Source organism: Pogoniulus pusillus, chromosome 3, assembly GCF_015220805.1.
Source record: "Pogoniulus pusillus isolate bPogPus1 chromosome 3, bPogPus1.pri, whole genome shotgun sequence".
Taxonomy (NCBI): domain Eukaryota; kingdom Metazoa; phylum Chordata; class Aves; order Piciformes; family Lybiidae; genus Pogoniulus; species Pogoniulus pusillus.
In genome coordinates this window covers 48109137-48131955 of record NC_087266.1, presented here as the reverse complement: position 1 = coordinate 48131955, position 22819 = coordinate 48109137, and the positions used below count along the sequence as shown (strand labels likewise).

The 22819-nt window shown below is 42.2% G+C and overlaps 1 protein-coding gene across 2 annotated transcripts; it reads left to right on the top strand.

The window, feature by feature from the left end:
* Positions 1-2225: 2225 nt before the first annotated feature.
* CPB2 (carboxypeptidase B2) lies at positions 2226-21487 on the top strand. 2 transcript variants are annotated; one of them, XM_064175294.1, is made up of 11 exons: positions 2226-2361; positions 8902-8977; positions 11891-12015; positions 12693-12801; positions 13281-13382; positions 13935-14039; positions 16789-16905; positions 18314-18404; positions 18835-19037; positions 21016-21100; positions 21229-21487. In XM_064175294.1, exons 1-11 carry the CDS (start codon positions 2345-2347, stop codon positions 21411-21413), a joined length of 1215 nt encoding a protein of 404 aa, XP_064031364.1. In that variant the 5' UTR covers positions 2226-2344; the 3' UTR covers positions 21414-21487. The 2 variants fall into 2 exon arrangements, with proteins under 2 accessions (XP_064031364.1, XP_064031357.1); XM_064175287.1 differs by lacking the exon at positions 2226-2361 and adding an exon at positions 4415-4518.
* Positions 21488-22819: the final 1332 nt, after the last annotated feature.

Sequence of the window (22819 nt, the reverse complement as noted above, 5' to 3'; positions counted from 1 at the left end):
GTACTGTGCAGGCCCTGAGATCAAAGAGGAAAGCCACATATAGGTCCTGTTTAGGCTTAGAGGGAGTCTCATGGCACCTGGCTGCTGAAAGCTAAGAGTGCTGCTGCTGAGAGTCACTGGAAATTGCTCAGTGGCACTCCACCAACTGCTGAAGACCATCTGGCTACAGCACTTCAGGCAGTTCCTCCTTTGCCTTGTTTTATCTGACCACTTTCTGAGATCTGGCTCTCCTTCACTAGCAAGAGCAGCTGCAGGAGCCCAGCATAATGGCCAGGCACAGTCCACCATCTGAACGCATGCTGGTGCAGGCAGCTTCAGCAACGATAACTGCCCTAGCTTAGCTGGGATGTGGATGCCTGCCCTTTTCTGCTGCCACTTTTTTGGCCACTGGCACCTTAAATCACCACAGAGAGCCTGATCTGGGTGAGATACACCATCTATGTAGTGTTCAGAGGGCACTGTTGTTATTAAATGTGAAAGTGGAGAGAGAGGGAAGAGACAGATCCCAGGCAACCAGCAAGAGAACAAGGGGACACAGTCTCAAGTTGTGCTGGGGGAAGTAAAGGCTGGATGTTAGGAGGATGTTCATGACAGAGAGAGTGATTGGCATTGGAATGGGCTGCCCAGGAAGGTGGTGGAGTCACCATCCCTGGAGGTGTTCAAGCAAAGCCTGGATGAGGCATTAGTGCCATGGTCTAGATGACTGGCTAGGGCTGGGTGCTAGGTTGGACTGGATGATCTTGGAGGTCTCTTCCAACCTGGGTGATTCTATGATTCTAAGATCTCTTTAGAATTGCTTTATGAATGTGATTATACTCCAAAATGCAAAACAGTTATGGCACCAGGAGGCTTTTATATACTGCCATTCCCAACTCCCAAGTGTAATATTTAACAAAAAAACCCAAAATATTATCTTGATAATGATCTGCTCTGAAAACTAGGACCTGATGACACCTTTTAAACAAAAGCCTGTGCATGTCACAAAGAGAAACCAACACAGATCAAACTACATTCCTCCAAGGCTTCTAGTTGCATCTGCTGTAGTAACACTTGCAAGCACTAGTTCAGCATAGCTCATGCTCTACCCAGTGCAGAAGGACTAATTAATCCAGATGCAGCAAAACCTTTGAACACAGTCAGACGTTTTGACCAAGAAGCTCTTCGACAGCGAACGCTGATTCATCAGAAGCAAAAAGAAAAAACAAAGGTTACTGGAAAGAATCAGTTTTGATGAATTTCCCAATTAGAGAAAAATGCATTTGTTCAAAAATGGAAGCTTTCAAATGGGCAAATTTCCCCCCTTGCAGCAGTTACTTAAATTCAGTCTTGTTTCTTCCAGGTCATAATAAAAAAGGGCATAGAAATGTGAGTTAATTTTCAATAAAATTATTAAAAAGCCATGAAATGGAGTGAAAACCTAACAAGGGCTGAAATTACCAAAATGAAATGCTTTGATTAACTCAGCTGGCTTTTAGCTGTCTTTCACAGTGTTTTTTAAGAGTACATTTTTCTTTCCAGTTTATTACAGAATCACAGAATGTTAGGGGTTGGATGAGACCTCCAGTCTAACCCTCCTGCCAGAGCAGGACCACTGATAGCAGATCACACTGGATCACATACAGGTGAGTTTTGAACATCTCCAGAGAGAGAGACTCCATAACCCCCTGGGCAGCCTCCTCCAGTGTCCTGTCACCCTCACAGTGAAGAAATTTTTCCTCGCTTTTACATGTAATTTCCTATGCCTCAGTGTCCACCCCCTGCACCTTGTCCTGTCATTGGGCATCACCGAGCAGAGCCTGGCTCCAGCCTCCTGGCACTCACTTTTTACCTATTCATAAACATTAATGGATTTACTTCTTTGTTTCCTCCTCTCCAAATTAAAGAGCTCCAGCTCCCTCAGTCTTTCTTTATAAGGAAGATGTTCCACTCCCTTGAGACATACTTCCCAGATTCTCAGAAATTCGTGAAGGGTTAACAAACAATTTACTGCTGTAGGTAGAGCAACTCTATCTTAATTCATTACAATGACCTAAAGCATCCAAGCTGAGGCAGGCAGATGGACAGGATCTGTGGGATTCACCATAACAAATGCAGCATCCTGCATACAAGTGGTCATGAATAAGACCAGGTGTTTCATTACCCTTTGAGATGTCTACAGGTGGCCACAGATTACTTGCTCTCCAAAAGTACCCACTTCTTTGCAGTGCCTGTGCAAGGAGCAGGAGATGGCTTGCTCAGGTGTAGCAGTTTGCACTGGGAAGGGCTATTGTTAGAGCAGATGATTCACTTTTGAAGTGGCTGAGGCAAGTGGATCAGGGGAATGTCAACATAAGCCAAAGGACAAATGATGACTCCTAACAGGTAGGTGGAAGTAGAGAAGTTAATGCTTAAGTTTGGTGTCTAGATACATTCCCATCCCAAACCAATAGCTTGGGTTATTTTTTCACTGTTGTTTTGCATGTGCACAGCTAGAGCAACTCACAAGGTTTTGGGAGTAATCAATGACTGTCTGGTTGCTCATTATAACAAACCACAACAACACTGTTATAAATAGACCATGCCAGGAAAGAGAATCTGACCTGCCCAGAGGCAGAACTGTGACTGTGTTTGTGTGTGATGTGTCACAGCACAAATATCTTTGTAATAGGAACCTCCGTTGGGAATAGTAATGTTAAATGCCATGATTCTATAGAATCATCTGACTATGGTACACTGGAACATAAGCCATGGACAGGTGAGAGTGCAGGAGCTCAGAAGTACTGAGTTAAGATAAAACAGAAGGATGGAATGAGCTTAGAGGATGGTATAACAAATGTAAACAAATGTAAGGCTGGAGCCTGTGGTTTTCACCTATCTCTGCTGACTTGGATTGCTTAGACACAATCATAGAATCATAGAATCAACCAGTGTATATATTGTTGAGAGAACATGATGAATGTCTACACTAATTAGTATGTAATTTCTAACACAAGTACATGTAACCAATTGCAGTTTAATACAATTTGTAGCCTTCTGATGAAAGGCATAAAAACACATGCTTGGAATGCAATAAATGGATTGGATTGGAATTGCTCGCATCAGGCATCTCCCCGTCTCTTCTGATGCCCCTGGCATCGTAGCCCATGGCAAACCTCCATGCTTGTGAAAATCAGCCCAATTTCTGTAGGCACTTACTTACTGGGAACCTCATTTTAGGCACCCAGATTCAAACTTTGTCTGCAGCTGAGGCGGTGATAATGGGATGGATCTGTAGGGACTGAAATGGGTGCGCAGCTGCTGTGTAGTCACCTAAAGATGGTGACCAAAGATGGTGAGAAGGACATTTCTGCATCATTTAAATAACAATGAAGAAAAAAGAGAAAGAGTAGAAAGTCCATTGATCCAAGTAAGCCCTGCCCAGCACATGCTTGAGAGTCAGTGGGTTTGTGTCATGAGGCCTCTGTGGCTTTCAGACAAGCAGGAGGCGTGGGGATGTACTTTTTTGCCTCACATCTGCCATCTGAGTTTTCGTTTATTTGTTTGATCTTTCATCTTCTGTTTGCTTTTCCTTTGACTGTGCTTTAACCTGCGCAGTGCCTTAACTACCACAATGCTCTGGTTTGCCCTTCCCTCAGAATTTCCACTAGCACCTTTAGTTTCCTGAAACACCCTTTCCCTCCTCCCCCCCGGTGCAGACTGTGCTGCTTGTATGCCTGCTTGCCGCAGGAACTGTGGCTCAAAAGGCCTGCAGACCAGGGATGATCACGGCCTTGCCACGCAGGACTCCAGACGATTCAATGTGAATTATGCATGGTCAGGACTTTTCCATTTGGACTTAACCTCACTCCAACTCCTTTCACCCTGCTTTATGCTTGTCTGTGATGAGCTTTAGGAGTGCTGAATGCAGAGCATAGAATCATAGAATCAGAATCGTAGAATCAATCAGGTTGGAAGAGACCTCCAAGATCATCCAGTCCAACCTAGCACCCAGCCCTAGCCACTCAACCAGACCATGGCACTAAGTGCCTCAGCCAGGCTTTGCTTGCACACCTCCAGGGACGGTGCCTCCACCACCTCCCCGGGCAGCCCATTCCAGTGGGAAATCACTCTCTCTGTGAAGAACTTCCTCTGCTGGATCTCTGCAAATACTAAAGGCTCACAAAAACTTTGCACTTGGTGTCCTTTCTTATGTCCACGGTTCATGGCCAGAATGAATTGAGACAAAAGCTTGGATGACAAACTGACTTGTCAATATGAAACTGTCCAAAATGTACTTTAGCCTTTTGCAGACAGATGACATCGATGTGAGCAGGACCTCCCTAGGGAGCTCTCTCCTATTGACTTAGCCACCAGGAGCTTGGGGTTGAGGTGAGAGCCAGTATTAAATTTTAACCACTCTTTAAATAACATTTTTTAAATCAATAATGTGGGTCCTGAACCTTTGGCTTTGCAACTGCATTTAGTGAAGATGAAGTTTTACCTGCTCTTTTTTACCCTATTTATCTGGATTCAAGAGAAGCATGTCTTCACTCTTCCAAGGTAAAGAGCTGCTGGTGCTACTGGGCTTTAAGTGTGTGAGCGGGACAGGAAAAGTCTAAGAGGCAGCAACTCCAACTCGCATAAGAAAACATTTGGCAAAGGTTGACATTTATGTATTGCTCTTGTAATTGGATATGTGGTTCAATTTAACATATAGATGGTGGAAGAAATGAAATTATTCCAAGTCTTCTTCACATCCATAAATCCTACGTTTTTAATCATATTAAAACTATTCTTTTCGGTCTTAAGTGCAAATCAATTCTGTTCATTCAGTGCTTTTGAGTGCCAATAAAGGGCATTCTGGAACTTAATGGGAAAAAATAATTTGCTCCATTTGCTTTAAAACAAGATCTTAAATGAATTACTTCTTGAGGTAGAAAGAGGAACCATTTCAGAGAGTGCTAACAATCTGTTTTCCTTCTAAAGCAGCTTTTCTGATTGGGTTTTTTTTTTTTCCCCAGTCATAAATCATTTTTGAGTAACCATTTGGTATTTGTGCAATGTTTCAGGAGCAGCTTTATTGTTACCTATCGATAAACTTCAGAAATGCCCTGCAGCCAAATACTTTCTGAAAACATGAGAACATATGTCAGCAAGGAAGGCAGGCAAGGCACTTTCACTGTCTACATGTACAGCTGGTTTGAAAACCTGAAATGTTTTAATAGGTAGGAGTAAAAGACTAAGTCCCTCATGCGATGATATTAAGCTGAACAACCTACAGGAATCACGATTAAAATGCAACCTGCTGTCAGGACTGAAGCACCTACACAAATGATAGTGAGCTGTGTCTCACAGTCCTTCTGCAACATTGCACCACACAGCAGTGGCTGACCTGTGACAGATGAGCACCATGGAGTTCATAGCTTACACAGAGGAGCTTTCCTTTCCATTTGCCTTGTGACCGCATTTTATTGTGGATTGCTGTGGAGGTGTGAGGGTTACAGTAGGGGGGGACAACTAAATGCTTTTCCAGGTAAATTCAGTGCAGGAATATTGCTTTAGACTACCTGAATGTTCACTTATTTAATGTTTAAATGACACACCAGATATCTGACCCTTGCAGAAGAATATGGCACCTCCCACTGGAAAGCACTAATCCTGCCAGCCTCGGCTGTTAAAATGGCTCAAATAATGAGATTTTAAAGGTGATATATCTGACTTTTCACTTTTATTTGAGCATTAGTGTTGGTGGATTTAATGCTCATGTATTAAATCTTCCCTTGGAAAGGTTACACTATGATTACTGCATCTGAACATAAAAAAAAAAAAAAAAACAAACCCAAAACAACAAAAAACCCCAAACCAAATCCAAAACCAAAATAAACTCCTGAGCATTCTGAGACTTGATGGCACTGGAGAGATATCCAGTCCAGCTGTAGGGAAAGGGCAAGGCTAGAGGCTACTGGAGAGCTGGAAAGATGGGAGAAAAAAGAGGCCACAGGCAGACACCTGTGTTTCAGGCACAAGAACAGTTTACACAGTCCAGGAGGGCAAGATGCTGGCAGCACTATTCTAGTGACAATACCTGCTGAGAGTCAGAGCTAAATATTCAGCTGGAGATAAGTGGGGAGGCCTCCCTTCTGGAGATGCTAGTCAGAAAGAATATGTAAGGTTTAAATGAAGTCAGGCTTTGAAGATAAGGAGACACATCCGCACTGATACCTTATATACTTATATACTGCATCCAGTTCTGGAGCCTCTATTACAAGAGGGATGTGGAGATGCTGGAGCATGTCCAGAGAAGGGCCATGAGGATGCTCAGAGGGCTGCAGCAGCTCTCCTATGAGGACAGTCTGAAAGAGTTGGGGCTGTGCAGTCCGGAGAAGAGGAGGCTCCCAGGTGACCTTCTTGTGGCCTTCCAGGATCTGAAGGGGGCCTACAAAAAAGCTGAGGAGGGATTTATTAGGATCTCAGGGAGTGACAGGACTAGGGGGAGTGGAGCAAAGCTGGAGATGGGTAGGTTCAGACTGGATGTGAGGAGGAAGTTCTTCACCATGAGAGTGGTGAGAGCCTGGAATCATTGCCCAGAAGGATAGTTGAGGCCCCATCCCTGGAGGTGTTTAAGGCCAGGCTGGATGAGGCTGTGGCCAGGCTGCTCTAGGGGGGTTGGAACTAGATGATCGCTGTGGTTCCTTCCAACCCTGACTGATTCTATGATTCTATGATTTTGGGGGGCTGCATGATGTGTGGTCCCCTTAGTGACTGAGAAATACAATGGAGAGGAGAGGTGAGATGTCTGCAGAGAGTCAGCACTGATTTATGCCTATCTGTGAGACTTTGGCCAGGAGCCCTGGTTGAAACTCATCTGACTATACAAGCTTTCTGCACAGTCCTGCACAGAAACAAGTTCCCTTCATCTTCCTGTACAGCTAGTGGAGAAAAATATGTGTATTGATTAGAACTTATTCCAGTTTAGTACACACTTGTAGATTAGCTCAGGTTAAGTGGACCCTGAAAGTGCAGGTATTTTATTGGGAGAGTGACTAGCTCAAATGAAGATATCAAAAACATCTAAAATGAGCTGTAAGGCATCCCACTCACTCTGCCACAGCTACAGGAATAGACTTGAGCATGGTACGGAGATAGCAGCTGGACTTCTAATTGCCTAGAAGTAAAAGGGAGAAGAGATGGGGTACAGTGACAGAATCCCATAGGACCCTGGCAGAAAGCTGGAGGAGGGAAAGGAGGGGAAACCTCTTAAGGACAAACTAAAAGAGCAACCAGGGAAGCATGGCCTGAGGACAGAAAGTGAAAGAAAAGAGGTCTGCTCAAGATGAACACACCCAGCTGTACCAAAGCAGCAGGCAAGGCAAGGAAGCTGGGCATAGAGAGTTGTTTCTGAGATTAATTTCAAGGCAATAATCAGAGGTTTGGTCTGGGTGTTCTCTAACAGGAGTGGGGAAAAAAGACAGATGAAAGAGTATAATACCAAAACAAAGCAGAACTGAGAAGCCCATGTTTCTGTGGTAGCCACTATATCATAGTTTTACTGATGCATGATGGCTTCCAGCTCCTCCTGTTTGTTGCCCATATCAGCTTCCTCATTATGGGACTCAGGCTGTGGGATTCATAGGAAAAAAATCAGATGCAGCTACCCTTTTCTGGTCCCCTCTGTGAAAAAAAAACTTTCCCAGATACAGGAAAATCAATTCAGATTTAAAGTAGCCCCAAACACACAGTTTGAAGTGCATTTGCCTAAAGAAATAGGCAAACTGCCAATCCTGCCCATCCCTGATTGCTTTTTGATGTCCTGTCAAATGATGGTGGAAGCAAAAAAAGGACTGGCATATTGTTAGGCTTGCACAAGAAGCAATTGGAGCCTGGCTAAAAATGGAAAAGATGAATCACTTGGCTGCCAGATGTTGTCAGGTCTCTACCTGAAATCAGTCACAACAATGACTTGTGACAATCACATTATGCAGCTTGAAAACAGTACTTCTGAGAGCCCTGCCTGTTTTATTTCAGAGCAGTTTTTGCAGACAGCACTGACAGGGACTTCTGCAGTACTTGGTTTGTGCACTGCCACCAACTGTACACAATTAGAGGGCCAAGAGCTATCCCAGGCCAGAATGTGGAAAAAGGCATTTAGCATTGTGCCAAGTCTCCTCCTTCTGCACACACAGATAGTTGTAGTTATCTATCTGATGCAAATTTGAACACATGGCTTTCAAGGCACTGAAGAGCAAGGCTGGATTTACAGTGCAGTCCATTTCCCTTCCCAGAAAGGGAATTTCACTTCTGTCACCAAAGGTGGTGTCAAGTAAGAAGTGCTGGAAGCACCATCTCAGGTACACTGTGTCTGGACCATGGGTTTCAAGTAGAAGGGCACTATAAGTTACCGGGCAGAGAGCAGGAGAACAGTGGTAGAGACCAAATGAAACCATAAGTGGCACAGGGACAGAATTGTGGGGATGAGGAAAGTTGTACTGGTCTAGGAATGACAATGGTTGTAGCCACTGCACATCTACAGAACATCATGCTTGGGTTGTCCCAGACTAATAGGGCTCATGTCTCTGCTGAACAGTGACTGAGACCAAGAAGTTCTGGAGAGAACAGAAGAGCTGTCTTCCTGGTTTAGGCTAGTTTTTTAGTGGTGCTGGTGCACTCTGGATTAGCTAGGGCTGGTTTCTGTTGTCCTAGTGCCAGCTTGCAGAAGCAATCTCAGAGTCCAGTATGAGATGCTACAACAAAGCCATGATCCATCTCTTTCATTGTGGTTTCAATAGAGGTTGGAACTGGGTTCGACATCTTCACTATTGAACCTTTGAGTTCATGACAGCCCAGCCAGAGAAGATGAGAAAGACAGAGCCTCCTTCTCTATTTTTGAGTGATCCAGATTAGTTCCAAGTCCCTGTGTTCTCCCTAACTACCTTTGCTTTTCAGGGATGAAGTTCTGTGGGCTCTCCCACAAACAGATGAGCAGGCTGAAGCCCTTCAGGACTTACTGAACACCACTGAGGTAAATGAATCCCTCTGTCTCTCTAGTCCAAACTTTTCACAAAGTGCACTAATTCTGTTTCACTACCACCCCACATTTTCACCCTTCCTGCAGAAACATTTAGCCCACTCTCATTCATTTTCCTAATGCAGCCACTCAGATAAGGCTTGGGTTTCTGCTAGCTTCTGATTTAGATGAGTAGGCTCCTCCTTCCTAACGTTACAGTAGTGGATTACATCCCAGTTCAGATTTCTGCAGCTGATTTTATACATTACCTGGCAAAGCACCAACACACAGTAAGTAGAAACACACTTGCTAGGAAATCTCAGCATTCTAGACCAATGCAGTCTTGACCTATCTGACTTAACACAGCTTTGAAGATCTGGACTGGGTTTCTGTCATATTTTTGTTGAAGTAGCAGTTAGAAGACAACATTTTTGTAAGCAATGTTTTTAAAATGACTCCTGTTTTAATTAAATGTTCTTTAAATAAAGGTATCTCTTCCTCTGCAAAAGCATTTACTCATTCACACTCTCCCAGTGTGAAGGCAACACTGCAAGAAAGGTATAACCACTCCCTTGATCAACATATCACACCAGATGAGGGTGTGCCACAAATGACTGAAAGCTTTTAATGGTGCCTATGCCCACTTTTTCTCTGTTCTTTTTGGCTCCTGTTGATTTTATGTCCACACCAAAACTCCTACTAGCCTTGCGCTGTCCCTATTGGCCTTTTCTGAGCCTTCCACTCAGTTCTCACAGATCTCAGTAACTTCCTTTGCTCTTTCCTACCACCACAACTTAACTCACAGTCTCTGACACAAGGGTGCCTAACAAACTTTAACGGGCACGATCTAGCGAAAAAGAAGCAACTGAAAATTAGCATCTTACAAGAAGAATTATCTGGCTAATCACAGGTGCTAGTCCTGCAAAGGCTGGTACAGAAAAAGTTAAAGCAAAGAGAACACTTTGTTCTTACAGAATCACAGAACGTTAGGGGTTGGGAGGGACCTCAAAAGATCATTTAGTCCAGCCCCTCTGCCAGACAAGGATCGCCTAGGGTAGGTAACAAAGGAACGTGTCCAGGCACACACACTGCATGTAGCATGTATGTAGCATCTATCCAATGGCACCGATGCAGGAACACCTCTATCAGTCTTTTAGAGCTACCCTTGGGGCAGTATTAATCACTGCTGCTGCTGGGTAAAGAGCTTAATAATCACATCCATGATCAAAGTTTCCTATGTCCATCCCCATCCCCCCCTTTCATTGCTCCTCAGCCACCACAGCTGAGTCAATTCAGCATTCCTTAGCTGTCCTTGCTCTAAACTCAGAGAATGCCTACACCAAAGAGAAATTAAACCTGAGGTGGTGCACACTGACTCAGACAGCAGGCTAGCCAGGGCAAAAGGGAAATCAGTGCTGGTCAGCTAACCATCCACCTTGCTTCTTGGATGGGTTTTCTAAACAACGTTGAGCCTTGCACTGTTGTTGCTACCCTGCCAAAAATGTCTGAGATGGCCACACTGTGACTAGATGAGATATTTTTATAGCACGTCGCAGTAGTGTATCCAGGGGGCAAATATTTTACTATTTATTGTTCCAAAGTCTTGATTAAAAGCATGGATGAATTTTCTGCATGATTTTGCAGGCATGTTCTCTCTGAGAAATGAGTGAGGTAAACAGCTGACAGCTAATACATGCTTGAAATCATGTATTAGCTGAAATGCCCTAAGCTAAATATTATTCCTGGTGCAACAGAAAGGGGGGGGAAAGGAAAAAAAAATAAGCCTACTGCCTGATGACTCTAAACTGAATCTCTTAAAAAATGCATCCATAAATTACATTAACCTTTTGCATGTTGTGAATCATGCCTAATCTTCTGCTCACTGTCACCTCTATACATTTTGATATTATTTGTTCTAAAGTTTCAGTCTTTTATTGATATATCATCTTCTGATTTTATTATTCTAAAGGATTTAACTTTGCCAAGAAGGATCTCATTTTCTTATTCTCCTCCCATTTCTAATCTCTCTATTGCTCCTTCGACTTGACTTCCATTCAACCCCCTTCTGGCATTTATTTCCTCCCTGATCAAAGTCATCAGCAAATACAATAACTACAAAGTCTGGTCTGATCTTCATTAATTCTCAAAATATCCTCAGGGAAAATAATTCTCAGCAGACTTGAAAAACATGTAACATAATAACCAGCTAAACAAATCCATTCTACTAGAAACACTATCTCAGAAAAGGTTATGTTCCTGTCTTTGCTCTTGATGGATGAATTTATGTGCAGAAGTCATTACAAACATTTCTTAAACACACATATTTCATTTCCAGCAGTAGCAGAATGCTGCAAGACACAACACAGGGAACATTACAGTGCTTGTTTACAAGTGGTATCTGGAATTGAAAACAGATGCTTTGACTCTCTTCAAAATATTTATTAAATGTTAGTAGGAATTATTTTTTCTTTCTGCAGTAAAAGGAGAAGAGGAGAGGCTGAGGGAGCTGGGGGTGTTTAGCCTTCAGAAGAGGAGGCTCAGGGGTGACCTCATTGCTGTCTACAACTACCTGAAGGGAGGCTGTAGCCAGGTGGGGGTTGGTTTCTTCTCCCAGACAACCAGCAACAGAACAAGGGGACACAGTCTCAAGCTGTGCTGGGGGAAGTATAGGCTGGATGTTAGGAGGAAGTTGTTGGCAGAGAGAGTGATTGGCATTGGAATGGGCTGCCCAGGGAGGTGGTGGAGTCACCATCCCTGGAGGTGTTCAAGCAAAGCCTGGCTGAGGCACTTAGTGCCATGGTCTGGTTGAGTGGCTAGGGCTGGGTGCTAGGTTGGACTGGATGATCTTGGAGGTCTCTTCCAACCTGCCTGATTCTATGACAAGTGGAAAAAAAAAAGACCACCCAGTAGTTTTTTGAAACTTTGCAGGTCATTCTCTGGCAACCTGTTGTGGTTGAAAACATCAAGAAGGACAGAGAAGTCCATTTTTACGTCGGGGCATCCAGCATAAGTAGCATAAAAACTCAGTTAAGGAAACTGACCATTCAGTACAGGTATGTGTTTTTTCCTTTCTTATCATGACTGTTTCTGTAAAGTTGTCATTTATTTACCAGAAGGCTGTGCTCTGTATTCAGTTTGTCTGAACTGGAGTTAATTCTCCCCAGAACATCTTTTGTAGCCCTGTGTTTGCAGTGATGTAGTTGGGTATCGATAACACACCAGTGTTTTGGCTACTGCTGAGCCAAGCACCAAGGCTGTGCCTTTCCAACTCTTCCCCCACAACAGCAGGCTGAGGGATGGACAAGATGTCGGGAAGGAATGAGGTTGGGCCAGCTGACCCAAACTGACTGTAGGGGTATTACATACCATATGACATCAGCTCATATATAAATGCTAACGGAAAGAAGGAAGTGTGGACAGTATTTGTTGGTGGCCTCTTCCTCCAGAGCAGCTGCTACTCATATTGGAGCTCTGCTTCCCAGGAAGTAACTGAACATCACCTGCTGATGAGAAGCAGTGAATAATATCTGTTTACTCTTGTTTCTGTGTGTGGCCTTTGCTTTTGCTTTTCATTCTATTAAATTGCTTCTCTCTTGACTCATGCTTCTTTGGTTACATTTTCCCTCTCCCTTGTCCATCTAAGAAAGGGAGCGATAGAGCAGCTTTGGTGGGCGTCTGGTCCCCAGCTAGGGCCAAATTACCACACACATGCTCTTTCTTTCCTATTCAGAGTCTCACTGGGAGATGTTCAAGCCCTTATTGAAAAGCAGACTATCAATGACACAGCCAACCCACGTAGCTCTTCATCATATTATGAAAACTACCACTCGCTGAAAGAAGTAAGATATTTTTGTTGCCATCCTCTGTAGATTCAAGGGATAAGACTGGTCTCGTGGTTGAGAATGGAGATAGGGAAAGATATCATCAACAGGTGAATAATTACCATGGCAGTGCTCTATCACCAAGAGTTGTGTTGACTGTAATGCCTTCACAAGGGAAAAAGGAAGCATCAGGCACACTCTTTCATACACGTCTCAAACTGCCATTCAAATGCAGTCAGTACAGAAGTAAAATGAAGTCACAAAGCAAGAGATAAATATTTAAAACATCAAATGAAGGACAACTTAACCAAATAGAAATAAAATATAATGTTGGGGCTATATTTGGACTGTGATTTTATCTTACTATTTGTTTTCAGAGAGAGTCTGGTGACTGCTAAGTGGGCTGGATTGCTAGTTTCTCTTCCCCCTCAGCTCAAGAGGCAGGAAAGAAAACAATAGGGAGAAAATCTATTTATTTACTAACTTTATCCTTGCAGATATATTATTGGATGGAAGAAATAGTGAAAGTCCATTCTGACCTCCTCCAGAAAATATACATTGGATCATCATACGAAAAACGACCACTTTATGTTCTCAAGGTACAGCTGTGACTTACTGCAAAACCTTTCCAAGGACCAATGTGAGCAAGCAATGGGGTTTGGCCAGAACATTTTCTTCAATCTTTGCTTATATGCACATGTTTGTTGGGTCTATAAGTTTCCTAAGTTCATTTAACAATGTTCATTACCTTTGCAAAGGCATTTGACCACATTAGGTTCCCTGTTGGGCCACAAAGAAGTTATTGTATGCAGGCCACCATCCAAAGGCATGAAACACTGGCAGGGTGAATGCCCTTTTGTGTTTATTAGGACACCAGCATAGTTTGGTGCCCTACAGATTCACTTCACCTCAGATCTTGCTGTAGTCTTGGTGTCTATGTGTCTATGTTAGGAGATTACTGCACGTGGCCCGAATACATCTCTCCCACTGTATGTGTATGTAAGAGACAGCAGTAGCCCAGCCCAGGATCAGTCTAAGCATTCCCTACAAGACAGATGCTTCTTCTTCCATATTAGTTACCTTTTTCATTTTCACTTTTATGTGTTATACTTTACAACAGTGACATTTTAATACAATTTGTCTTTTGTCAGCTTTCTAAAAGCCAGGAAAATCCCAAAAGTGCCATATGGATTGACTGTGGTATCCATGCTAGAGAATGGATTTCTCCTGCTTTTTGCCTGTGGTTCATAGGCCATGTGAGTAGATAATCACATCTGATAACCATTTTCAAAGCAAAGCAAAAAATCTTGATGCCATTTACCTTGTCTACTCAATTGCACTCTCAGCTCCACACAGTCTTAATTCATTTGCTTCCAACACACCAACACATGAGACTTATGCCTAAGCTGCTTAAGTAGCAGTGAGTGTGCGTGCATATAAATGTGTGCTTGTACACCTGTGCTAGTAGGTGGAGGAGTGTGTGGTGAGAAAGAGACAGAAAGTCCTACAGATTGAATGCAAAAGAGGCCCAAAGTATGAAAGAAACTTCAAAACACGAGCAGCAGAGAAGTTTACAACTCTGAATGGTCAGAGATGGGGAAGGCATGCCAGGAATCACAGACATTTGGTGATGCGGGCTATGTTTCTACTGCTACACGGATCTAAGGAACAATCTTGGCTCTGGGTCATGCAACACACGGTGGCTTACGTCCATACTACTCCAGCTGGCACTTCCCAGAGTAGATCAGAGGATAAGAGGATACTTGGTGAGTTCAAGCTGTAGCTTAGGCTCTTTCCTACATGACTTCCTAGAGCAAAAGGTACCCTGCACTTGCCTTCTCCACATGGTGTAACTCCACACCTGCATATGCACCAACAATATCTACTTAGCATTTGCAGTGATGTGTCATCTGCTGCTGTACCTGCTGCTGCTGTTCTCTGCCTCCTGCTTCTGCACTTTCACTTCTGCTTTTTTCTGGATCTACCACCTTTTACTGAAGGTACCATCCTTGCTAGAGACATCCTCATTTCAGACCTCCAGAATGTGACCAACAGCTTCCAGCCACATGCATAGTATCAGCTCATGGCAACTAGTAAATCACTGACAGGATGAGATTGTAGTGCGGGCTTAGCTCGACCAGCCTTGACTTGAAGCCGTAGACTAATGGGCATGTCTGGTCTTCAATATCTTCAATATTTGCACTGCTCAGGACAGCAATGAAAGGTATGCTGAAAGATATAACTTCCCTCTTTTGCACCAAGATTTTAATGCATGCTGCCTTGGTCTTTCTGAATTTAAGGCATCTCTGCCCAACTCATTGTGACAACCTTTTGGCCAGTTTCTACTACGGATGAAGAAAAGGCTCCTAAGGCCTTTCTGGCCCAGACAAAGTTGCTCAGTGAATGCTCAGAGCTATTATTTATTATTACTTTTTCACAAAAGCAAAGTTCAGAGTAAAAATGAACTAAATGATCTTAAGACCTCACAATCACCCATACTGTGCTGAGAAACAGAGTCCTGGAAACAAGCTTTATGGTTTGGCCATGAAGGAACTAAATAATAATGATAATGATAACAATAATAATCAAATAATCTGTTTCTTTGTATGCTCAGTCACAACTCTACAACATCAATGACTACAGAGTTTGAAAGGAGATCACATCAGGTAGAGACAGATACAGCTGAGCATTCCTTGTGACCCACTGATAATCCCAGGCTTCGAGATTCCCTTGAAGAGAAACACATTTGCCCTTTTCATGCTGCTTCAAACAATTACCAGCTGTGCTGTCACTTTGCCAGTGACATGTCTCAGCAGCATTTTTCAGAACTAACGTGATGAACATTTCGGTTCTCCATCCCCTTGATCTAATTTATGTGTTTTAAATTCCAATTTTATTTCCATACCACTGCACAAAGTAACATTTTAGAATCTGACATCAATACACACTTGTGCACACACATTGAAATCACCAGTTCTCTCTAGCAAATCCCAGGCATTCTTTATAATAGGTCCATCCTTTATCATTTAAGTTTGTCATTAAGATTGCAGAAAGATTGACAATTCTCATTTAGTTAGAAATGAGGAAAACTAGTGAGGATTTAGAATGAAAAAAGGTGGTTTAAGGCATAAATTAAACCAAATAAATACTTATAGAAAAAGAAAAAGGTATGCTTAAGGACAGAGTTTATTCTCATAGTAACAACATCACTTATCTAGGTTAAAATTTATGCCTATGTCATGGACCAACAGACAGGTTACATATCACTAGTCTTCAAGATAGGCTGTGAGGCAAAATGAGCAATGTAGATCTTATTAACTTGGCATACAAGTGAATCATAGAATCCTAGAATCCACTAGGTTGGAAGAGATCTCCAAGATCATCCAGTCCAACCTAGCACCCAGCCCTGTCCAATTAACTAGACCATGGCACTAAGTGCCTCATCCAGGCTTTGCTTGAACATCTCCAGGGATGGTGACTCCACCACCTCCTTGGGCAGCCCATTCCAATGGCAAATCACTCTGTGAAGAAATTCCTCCTAATAACAAGTCTTTAGGAGGAAGTTCTTCATAGAGAGAGTGATTTGCCAGTGCACTGAACTCACAATACAACTGGAAGAAATAATGTTACATAAAGCACACATTTGAAATGTTATTTTAGGGCTTGGTTTATATTATGCTACTTTCATGATATTTTACATAGGAGGTATTTTGGGTGCCTGTCATTAATACAAGCTGAAAAAGTTCAAACTTTCCTATTTATAGGCTTCAAGGACTGTAATACATTCGACTGACTGTATCAGTTTGGTTCCTACCCTTTCCCTGGCATTTCTAGCCAAAGAGCTACGTTGGTATTTGGCATTTCAGTGATGTAAAGCACTCCTACCAGGAGGCTGACTGCTCCCACAGTTGCACAATATTTTGCATGTGCCATCAGCTGCCTTTCTAGAAAGCAAGAAAGCCACTATTGCACATCTGTTTCATAAATCTCCCCTGTGCTTCATAGGCAATCCACATGCGTGAGAGAGATCGGACCATGACAGCACTTCTGGAGCACTTTGATTTCTACGTCATGCCTGTGATAAATGTGGATGGCTACGAGTACACATGGAGCCATCCCTCTGTATGTAGAGCTCTTTTTGGACAGACCATGCAACATGTTGATATGATATATACTGATACTGTCAGAGTGCATGCTTAGGGTATTATTTCCATCCTGGAACTGCATACCTCAAACTCTTAATCTGTGCTTGGACTTTCTGCATCTCTTCCATATTTCAAATACAACAAATACCACAGCTAACTGATATCTGACACAATACCTTTGAGTCTTCCAAGCTACTGGAAATGCATTTGGAAGTGAGAAAATCTCATCCTGAGATTTTAATATCTACAGACATTGGGGAATGCCTGCATCAGCTTTCAGCAGCAAAGTTACAAATGCTGGCACAACTCAGCACAAGCTCAGTAGTATGCTGCATCTCAGAGAGCACAGCCAGTTACTCATTCCTCCTTCCTGCAAGGGAGCCCTGCTCTCTGACTGCTTTTTGGTTTTGGATAAATGAAGCTACAGCAGGTATCTTTTGTCGAGGGTTGGATTTATTGGTTGGAAATTTCAAGCCATTGAGATGCTTCTTTGATGTTTAGATCCTTTACTCAAGTTTAAAAAAATCCCCTCTTTTTCTCTGTCAGTCTTCAACCCAGCTTGGCTTATGTTTGGGTAACTATGCATATACACCTGTGTGTTGGTTTGAGGCTAATAGGAGTATTCTAATGAGAGATATTTAGATCACTGGTTATAAAAGAAGAATAATGATTAAGTCTATATCATTAATTGGTTTGCTAACAGGCATAAAGTGTCAAAATGTAAACAAATTGTCCTTCTTTGCTCTGGGACACTTCTTCCTTCCACTAACAGATAACAAAGTAAGCTTTGCTGGTTGTTTTTCTTTTCTCTCTGGGAAGGAGAGAGGGTGGGATTGAGTCCCTTCTGGGCAGCTTCTTTGGGAGGGAATTTGGATTTCTGTATTATTTCTAGTTTGTATATACTTGTCAATACTCATAAATATATTGGGTATATATGCTTGTACATGTTGCTTTGCTGTAAATACAGCTTTATCTTACTTCCAAACCATCTGAGCTGGTCTGATAAACTCCAAGAATGTGTGGGGGGGAAGTTTCTTACCCCACCACAACCTGAAAAGCTGCACATCAGTTTTCCAACTTTCCACATGCTATCAGCAATGCCTACAGAAAGGCTGGACTTCTAAACTCAAATATCTGGCCAGACAGCACACCTTCTCCTCCCTTTCCACATTCAAAATCCATTGCAATTAAACCAGATGTGACCATTTCTTATCATACCCGACATTTCCTTTTGTCCTTCAGACTCACTGGCAATCAGCCACTTTCATAATGTTCCTTGGTATTTTGTCTCTTCACAGGTACATGACCTGTAAAGGGATAATTTGGAATCCACATTTAACTAATCACTTTCCTCAGCTTTTTCCTACGTCTGTCTCTTTCCACAGAATCGACTGTGGAGAAAGAGCCGCTCCTCACATGGTAACAGCAGGTGCATTGGTACTGACATGAACAGGAACTTCGATGCGCATTGGTGTGGTAGGACATCATTTCCTTCCTATTGTACCCCTGCCTACAAAAGACTTTATTGTGAAAACATCTTCACTTGCCATTTCACAGATTTCATATGAAAACAAATGCAATCACTTTAAACTGCCTTTGTTGCTAGATTTTAAGAAGAGATGAATTTAAATGGAACATATTCATTCTCCTCTCAAGAGTTCTTATTCAGTCTTTGTAACACTTTTTTTTTTTCTTCTTCACCTTCTCCAGTCTTTTTCAAGATTATATTAGGTGAGAAATCCTAGTAGCTTTGCATTGGTTTCTACAATCATGAAAATTCTTTCCACATCATGGTAGAGTCCACAACTTCTTGTGTATTAGCATCACATTCTGCTCTTCCATTAGGGGAACAGAAATACAGAATGGAAGAAGACGAAGAGTAACACTGTGTACTTTTTTGTTACAGGGGAAGGAGCATCCCCCAATGAATGTCACCAGATATATTGTGGACCCTATCCAGAGTCTGAACCTGAAGTGAAAGCAGTGGCTCGCTTTATCAGAGATCACAAAGACATCATTAAAGCCTACATAACCATGCACTCTTATTCCCAGATGGTATTGTTTCCATATTCTTACACTATGGACAAAAGCAAAGACCATGATGAGCTGGTAAGTCTTCCCATCTCCCAGAGTTTCACATTTGTTTCAGAACTTTTTACCCTGCTTGGTAAAGAGAGAGACTCACAGAGCAGTATAGTGCTCTGAAAATCAAGAATTAGTCTTGATGCTCTTTAAGAACTTAAAGCAAATCTGGGCTTGCACAGCAGTGTGTGACTCAGGAATCAGAAAACATCGCAGCAGGTAGGGCAGGGGTGGTGGGTGGAAGCAGCAACAGCACTACTATGTTGGGGAAGGAAAGCTCACTTTTGGTGCTCCCTAAGCTCTAAGTGCTGAAGTAATACGTTCTCTGACTTGCAGCAAGGGCTCCTGCTTAGCCGTAAGAAAGGAGCACAAATCATGTAGATGTGGCCAGAAAGTAGGTTTGCAGGCTTTGGCATTTGCCTTAAAGGAAGATATTGCATGGCCAGGTATTTGATATAAGATATGACAAAAGGACAGTCAGCAAAAGAGTTTACACAGATCCAGGACTGACATTTACACACAATGCTGTCATTTTTACTGCTTTTCAATCCCAGGCATCTCCCACATCACTTAGCATATTTTATTTTTTTAAAAACAATACTTTAAAAAAAATTTTATTTTAAAAATGCAAATGTTTTATAGGTAAGTTTACTGTTAAAGGTACACAATTAATGTACTGGAAGTATCATACTTTACTAGACAAAACCCCAGACAGAACAAGAGATCACTCCCACTGGTGACTAGTGCTAGTGTATTCACAAGAAGATAAAGGGGGAAAAAAAATCCAGTAATGTCAATACAGAACAAATTAGCTCCAAATAACTTATGTTTTTAATGCTGTCTTGGGTACTCTCTATTTCCCCTGAAACAAACTGGTTTATATACTGCAATTAAAAACAGATGAACAAACAAAACCCCATAAAATCCCAAACAATCTCCCCCTGCCAAAAAAAAACTGCAGTTGTGAATAGACCACAATAATTTGTATTACTCCTTTCCCATAAAGCAGAAAGATATGCACTAATCCTGGACATTTAATTCATGGCTTAAGAGTAGAATCTCCTTGATCAACATATTTTTGCCAATACTCCATAAATCAACAGCGATTTAAAAAGCAGGGGAAAGAAGAGGAGAAATATGGCAAAAGTAGGATGAAATGGTTTGACAAGATGTCTCGGTTCTAGTTTACATTTCTCAGAGACTCAAAAACATATATAGCTATCAGAGCCAATACACTAATAGGATGCCCTCCTCTCTCCCCCACTTTGGAAAGAAAGGAATTAGATGTAAAAGGGAAAAGTTAAAACACATCCAAATAAATAGTCTCATTTTGATTTGGAAGTTAAAAGAGAAAACTTTATCAATAAATAAAAGGTATTTGAGGTAAGGGAGTTACAAAGAGGTATAGGGAAGGAAAAATCAAGATATATGTATATACAATCAGATTGATGGTAATGGATGGAGGCAGATTTTCAGGATTTTGTCCACCACGTGGAAGGATGACCACATGGTAGGAGAGCAGCAACAAAGTAGTAGCAAAGAGGCAGGCAGGTGAGAGAGAGAGAAGTTCCTCTATTTTCATAGGGGGCTAGACAGGAAGTTGGAGTGGGCTAACCACTACACCTAGAGTCAGATTCAGACCCACCCATGGTGAAGAGTCAGGAGGACCTGGGGTCAGGGTCAAGACCACACTCCCCAGAAGGTTAACCCTTTACACAAGAGTTTGCTGTCTGAAGTGGTGGTAAGGTCACACCTGTACTTTTATACTGTCTACAACAAAAATGTAACATGTTAAAGGGTTGGACTTGATGATCTGTGAGGTCTCTTCCAACCTTGGTGATACTGTGATACTGTAGCATGAGCATATGCTGAAAATTTTCTGGGTTTTCTAGAGTCTTTTATAAGAGTATTTAACTACGGTGAGGTCAGTATGAAGTACATCCTAACTGCATAAATATTAACTACTATCACCAGACTATAAAGTTAATGTTTTGTTTAATTTCAGGAGAGTTTGGCGAAGAAAGTAGCTATAGCTATAAAAAGGACAACAAAGAAAATATACAGACCTGGTGCTGGCGCACAAACAATTTGTAAGTCTTACTCTTCTACAATAACAGTCATGACAATGCAACCTTGCTACCATCAGAGGACAGCTTTTGAACAGAAAACTTAAGCCCTGTCTTCAGGTAATTAATCTGTTTTTTTCTTCCTCACACAGATTTAGCTCCTGGGGGTTCTGATGACTGGGCTTACGATCTTGGCATCAAATATTCTTTTACCATTGAGCTTCGGGACACAGGAACTTATGGATTTTTGCTTCCTCCTCAGGAAATTAAGCCAACTTGCATAGAGGCAATTTCTGCTGTCAAAGAGATAGCTCAGCACGTTCTTCAAAATTTGTGAGTTGAGGAAAATTTATTCTAGTATGACTGTACTGAACTCAAATAATAATAAAAAAGCTTGCTGCTTTATTAAAATGTCTAGGGGGGGAAAAAATGACTGCATCTCCTATACTTCATTTTAGCATACCATACTCATACTTACAACGGTAATTAAATGCACTACAGACGTATACAGTGCACACTCTAAGGGTAAAACAGCATAGGTAATCTTATGTCCCTCTAAATGATGAGATCTCCAGGTTGTACAGCACTGAACTGGCCACTGATTGACATGTGGCATGCTGGGCAGACCCTATACAGAGAAGAGATTCCCTAATTTTGATTGCCTGAGCTACTGCAGAATTCCCTTATAAGAAAACAACCCTGTTAATAGTTTCCATTGTCATACTGAAAGGATGTTCACGTAACTACGTGCTGCACATTCAGATAAAAGCAAGGGCACACAGGTAGCCATTGAACACTGATCCTCAGTGGGAGCTGCCCACAGGCTCCTCCGCTACAATTAGCTGGCTAAGCTTGTTAGACAAAGGGCAACAGTTTCAAATCGAAAAGAGGGTAGCTTTGTATTATACACAAAGAAGAAACCAGTCACAGTGAGAGCAACAAGACACTGGGACAGGCTGTCCACTTAAGTCATGGATGTCCCATCCCTGGGAACATGCAAGCCAGGCTGGCCTGGGGCTCTGAGCAATCTGATCTAGTGGAGTGTGTCCCTGCCCATGACACTGATGTCAGAAGGAGAGTTACAAACTTCTTGACATAAATCAGAGATAGATTTGGAAAAAGATGAAAATATTGAGCTGTCCCCTGCATGACCTGTGGTGATTTAAATATTAAAACACATACCTCCAGCTGGAGAATTTATATCTCAACCTATGTCCATGTAAAGTGTAATGCATTAGATAACTGCGGGAGCTTGTGTACAAAAATCATGTCATGTAAAATCACCTATCAATCATGTAATAGTAGATAACCTACTGTTATTTGAGCTAATGGTGTGCTAGCTTTGTGGAACTCTCTCCTGGCACTCTTTTCTGCGCAGAACAGGAGCTCTGTTCTGCTGCTGCACGCTGGGTAAACTGCCCAGCTTTTAGGATAACAACAGGGAGACAGGACCCGGGGATCTTTCAAGGTCCTTTCCCACCAAAGCAACCTGCAGAAAAGAACCCCACCACCCATAGAGAGTGATGAAGTAGGTATGTTTATTAGGGCAATGGGTGACAGGGAGGATCGTACCACCAAACCCACACACCATACGCTGGCACAAGCCCTAACTGATGTTACTAAAACATATGTATTCATGGTAAGAGGCAGGGTGATTGCAATTATTTCCTAGAATAGGTGTGATTATTAACATTAGTTCTTGGAACTCACTAATTTAGGTGTTCTCCCATCCTCCACCCCAAG

Excerpts from the sequence above, each read along its gene's own strand:
- CPB2 (XM_064175287.1), top strand. The coding sequence starts at position 4,448 with ATGAAGTTTTACCTGCTCTTTTTTACCCTATTTATCTGGATTCAAGAG. Across the intron at positions 18,405-18,834 it reads CTTCGATGCGCATTGGTGTG|GGGAAGGAGCATCCCCCAAT; the intron begins GTAGGACATCAT and ends TTTTTGTTACAG. Across the intron at positions 21,101-21,228 it reads TGCTGGCGCACAAACAATTT|ATTTAGCTCCTGGGGGTTCT; the intron begins GTAAGTCTTACT and ends TTCCTCACACAG.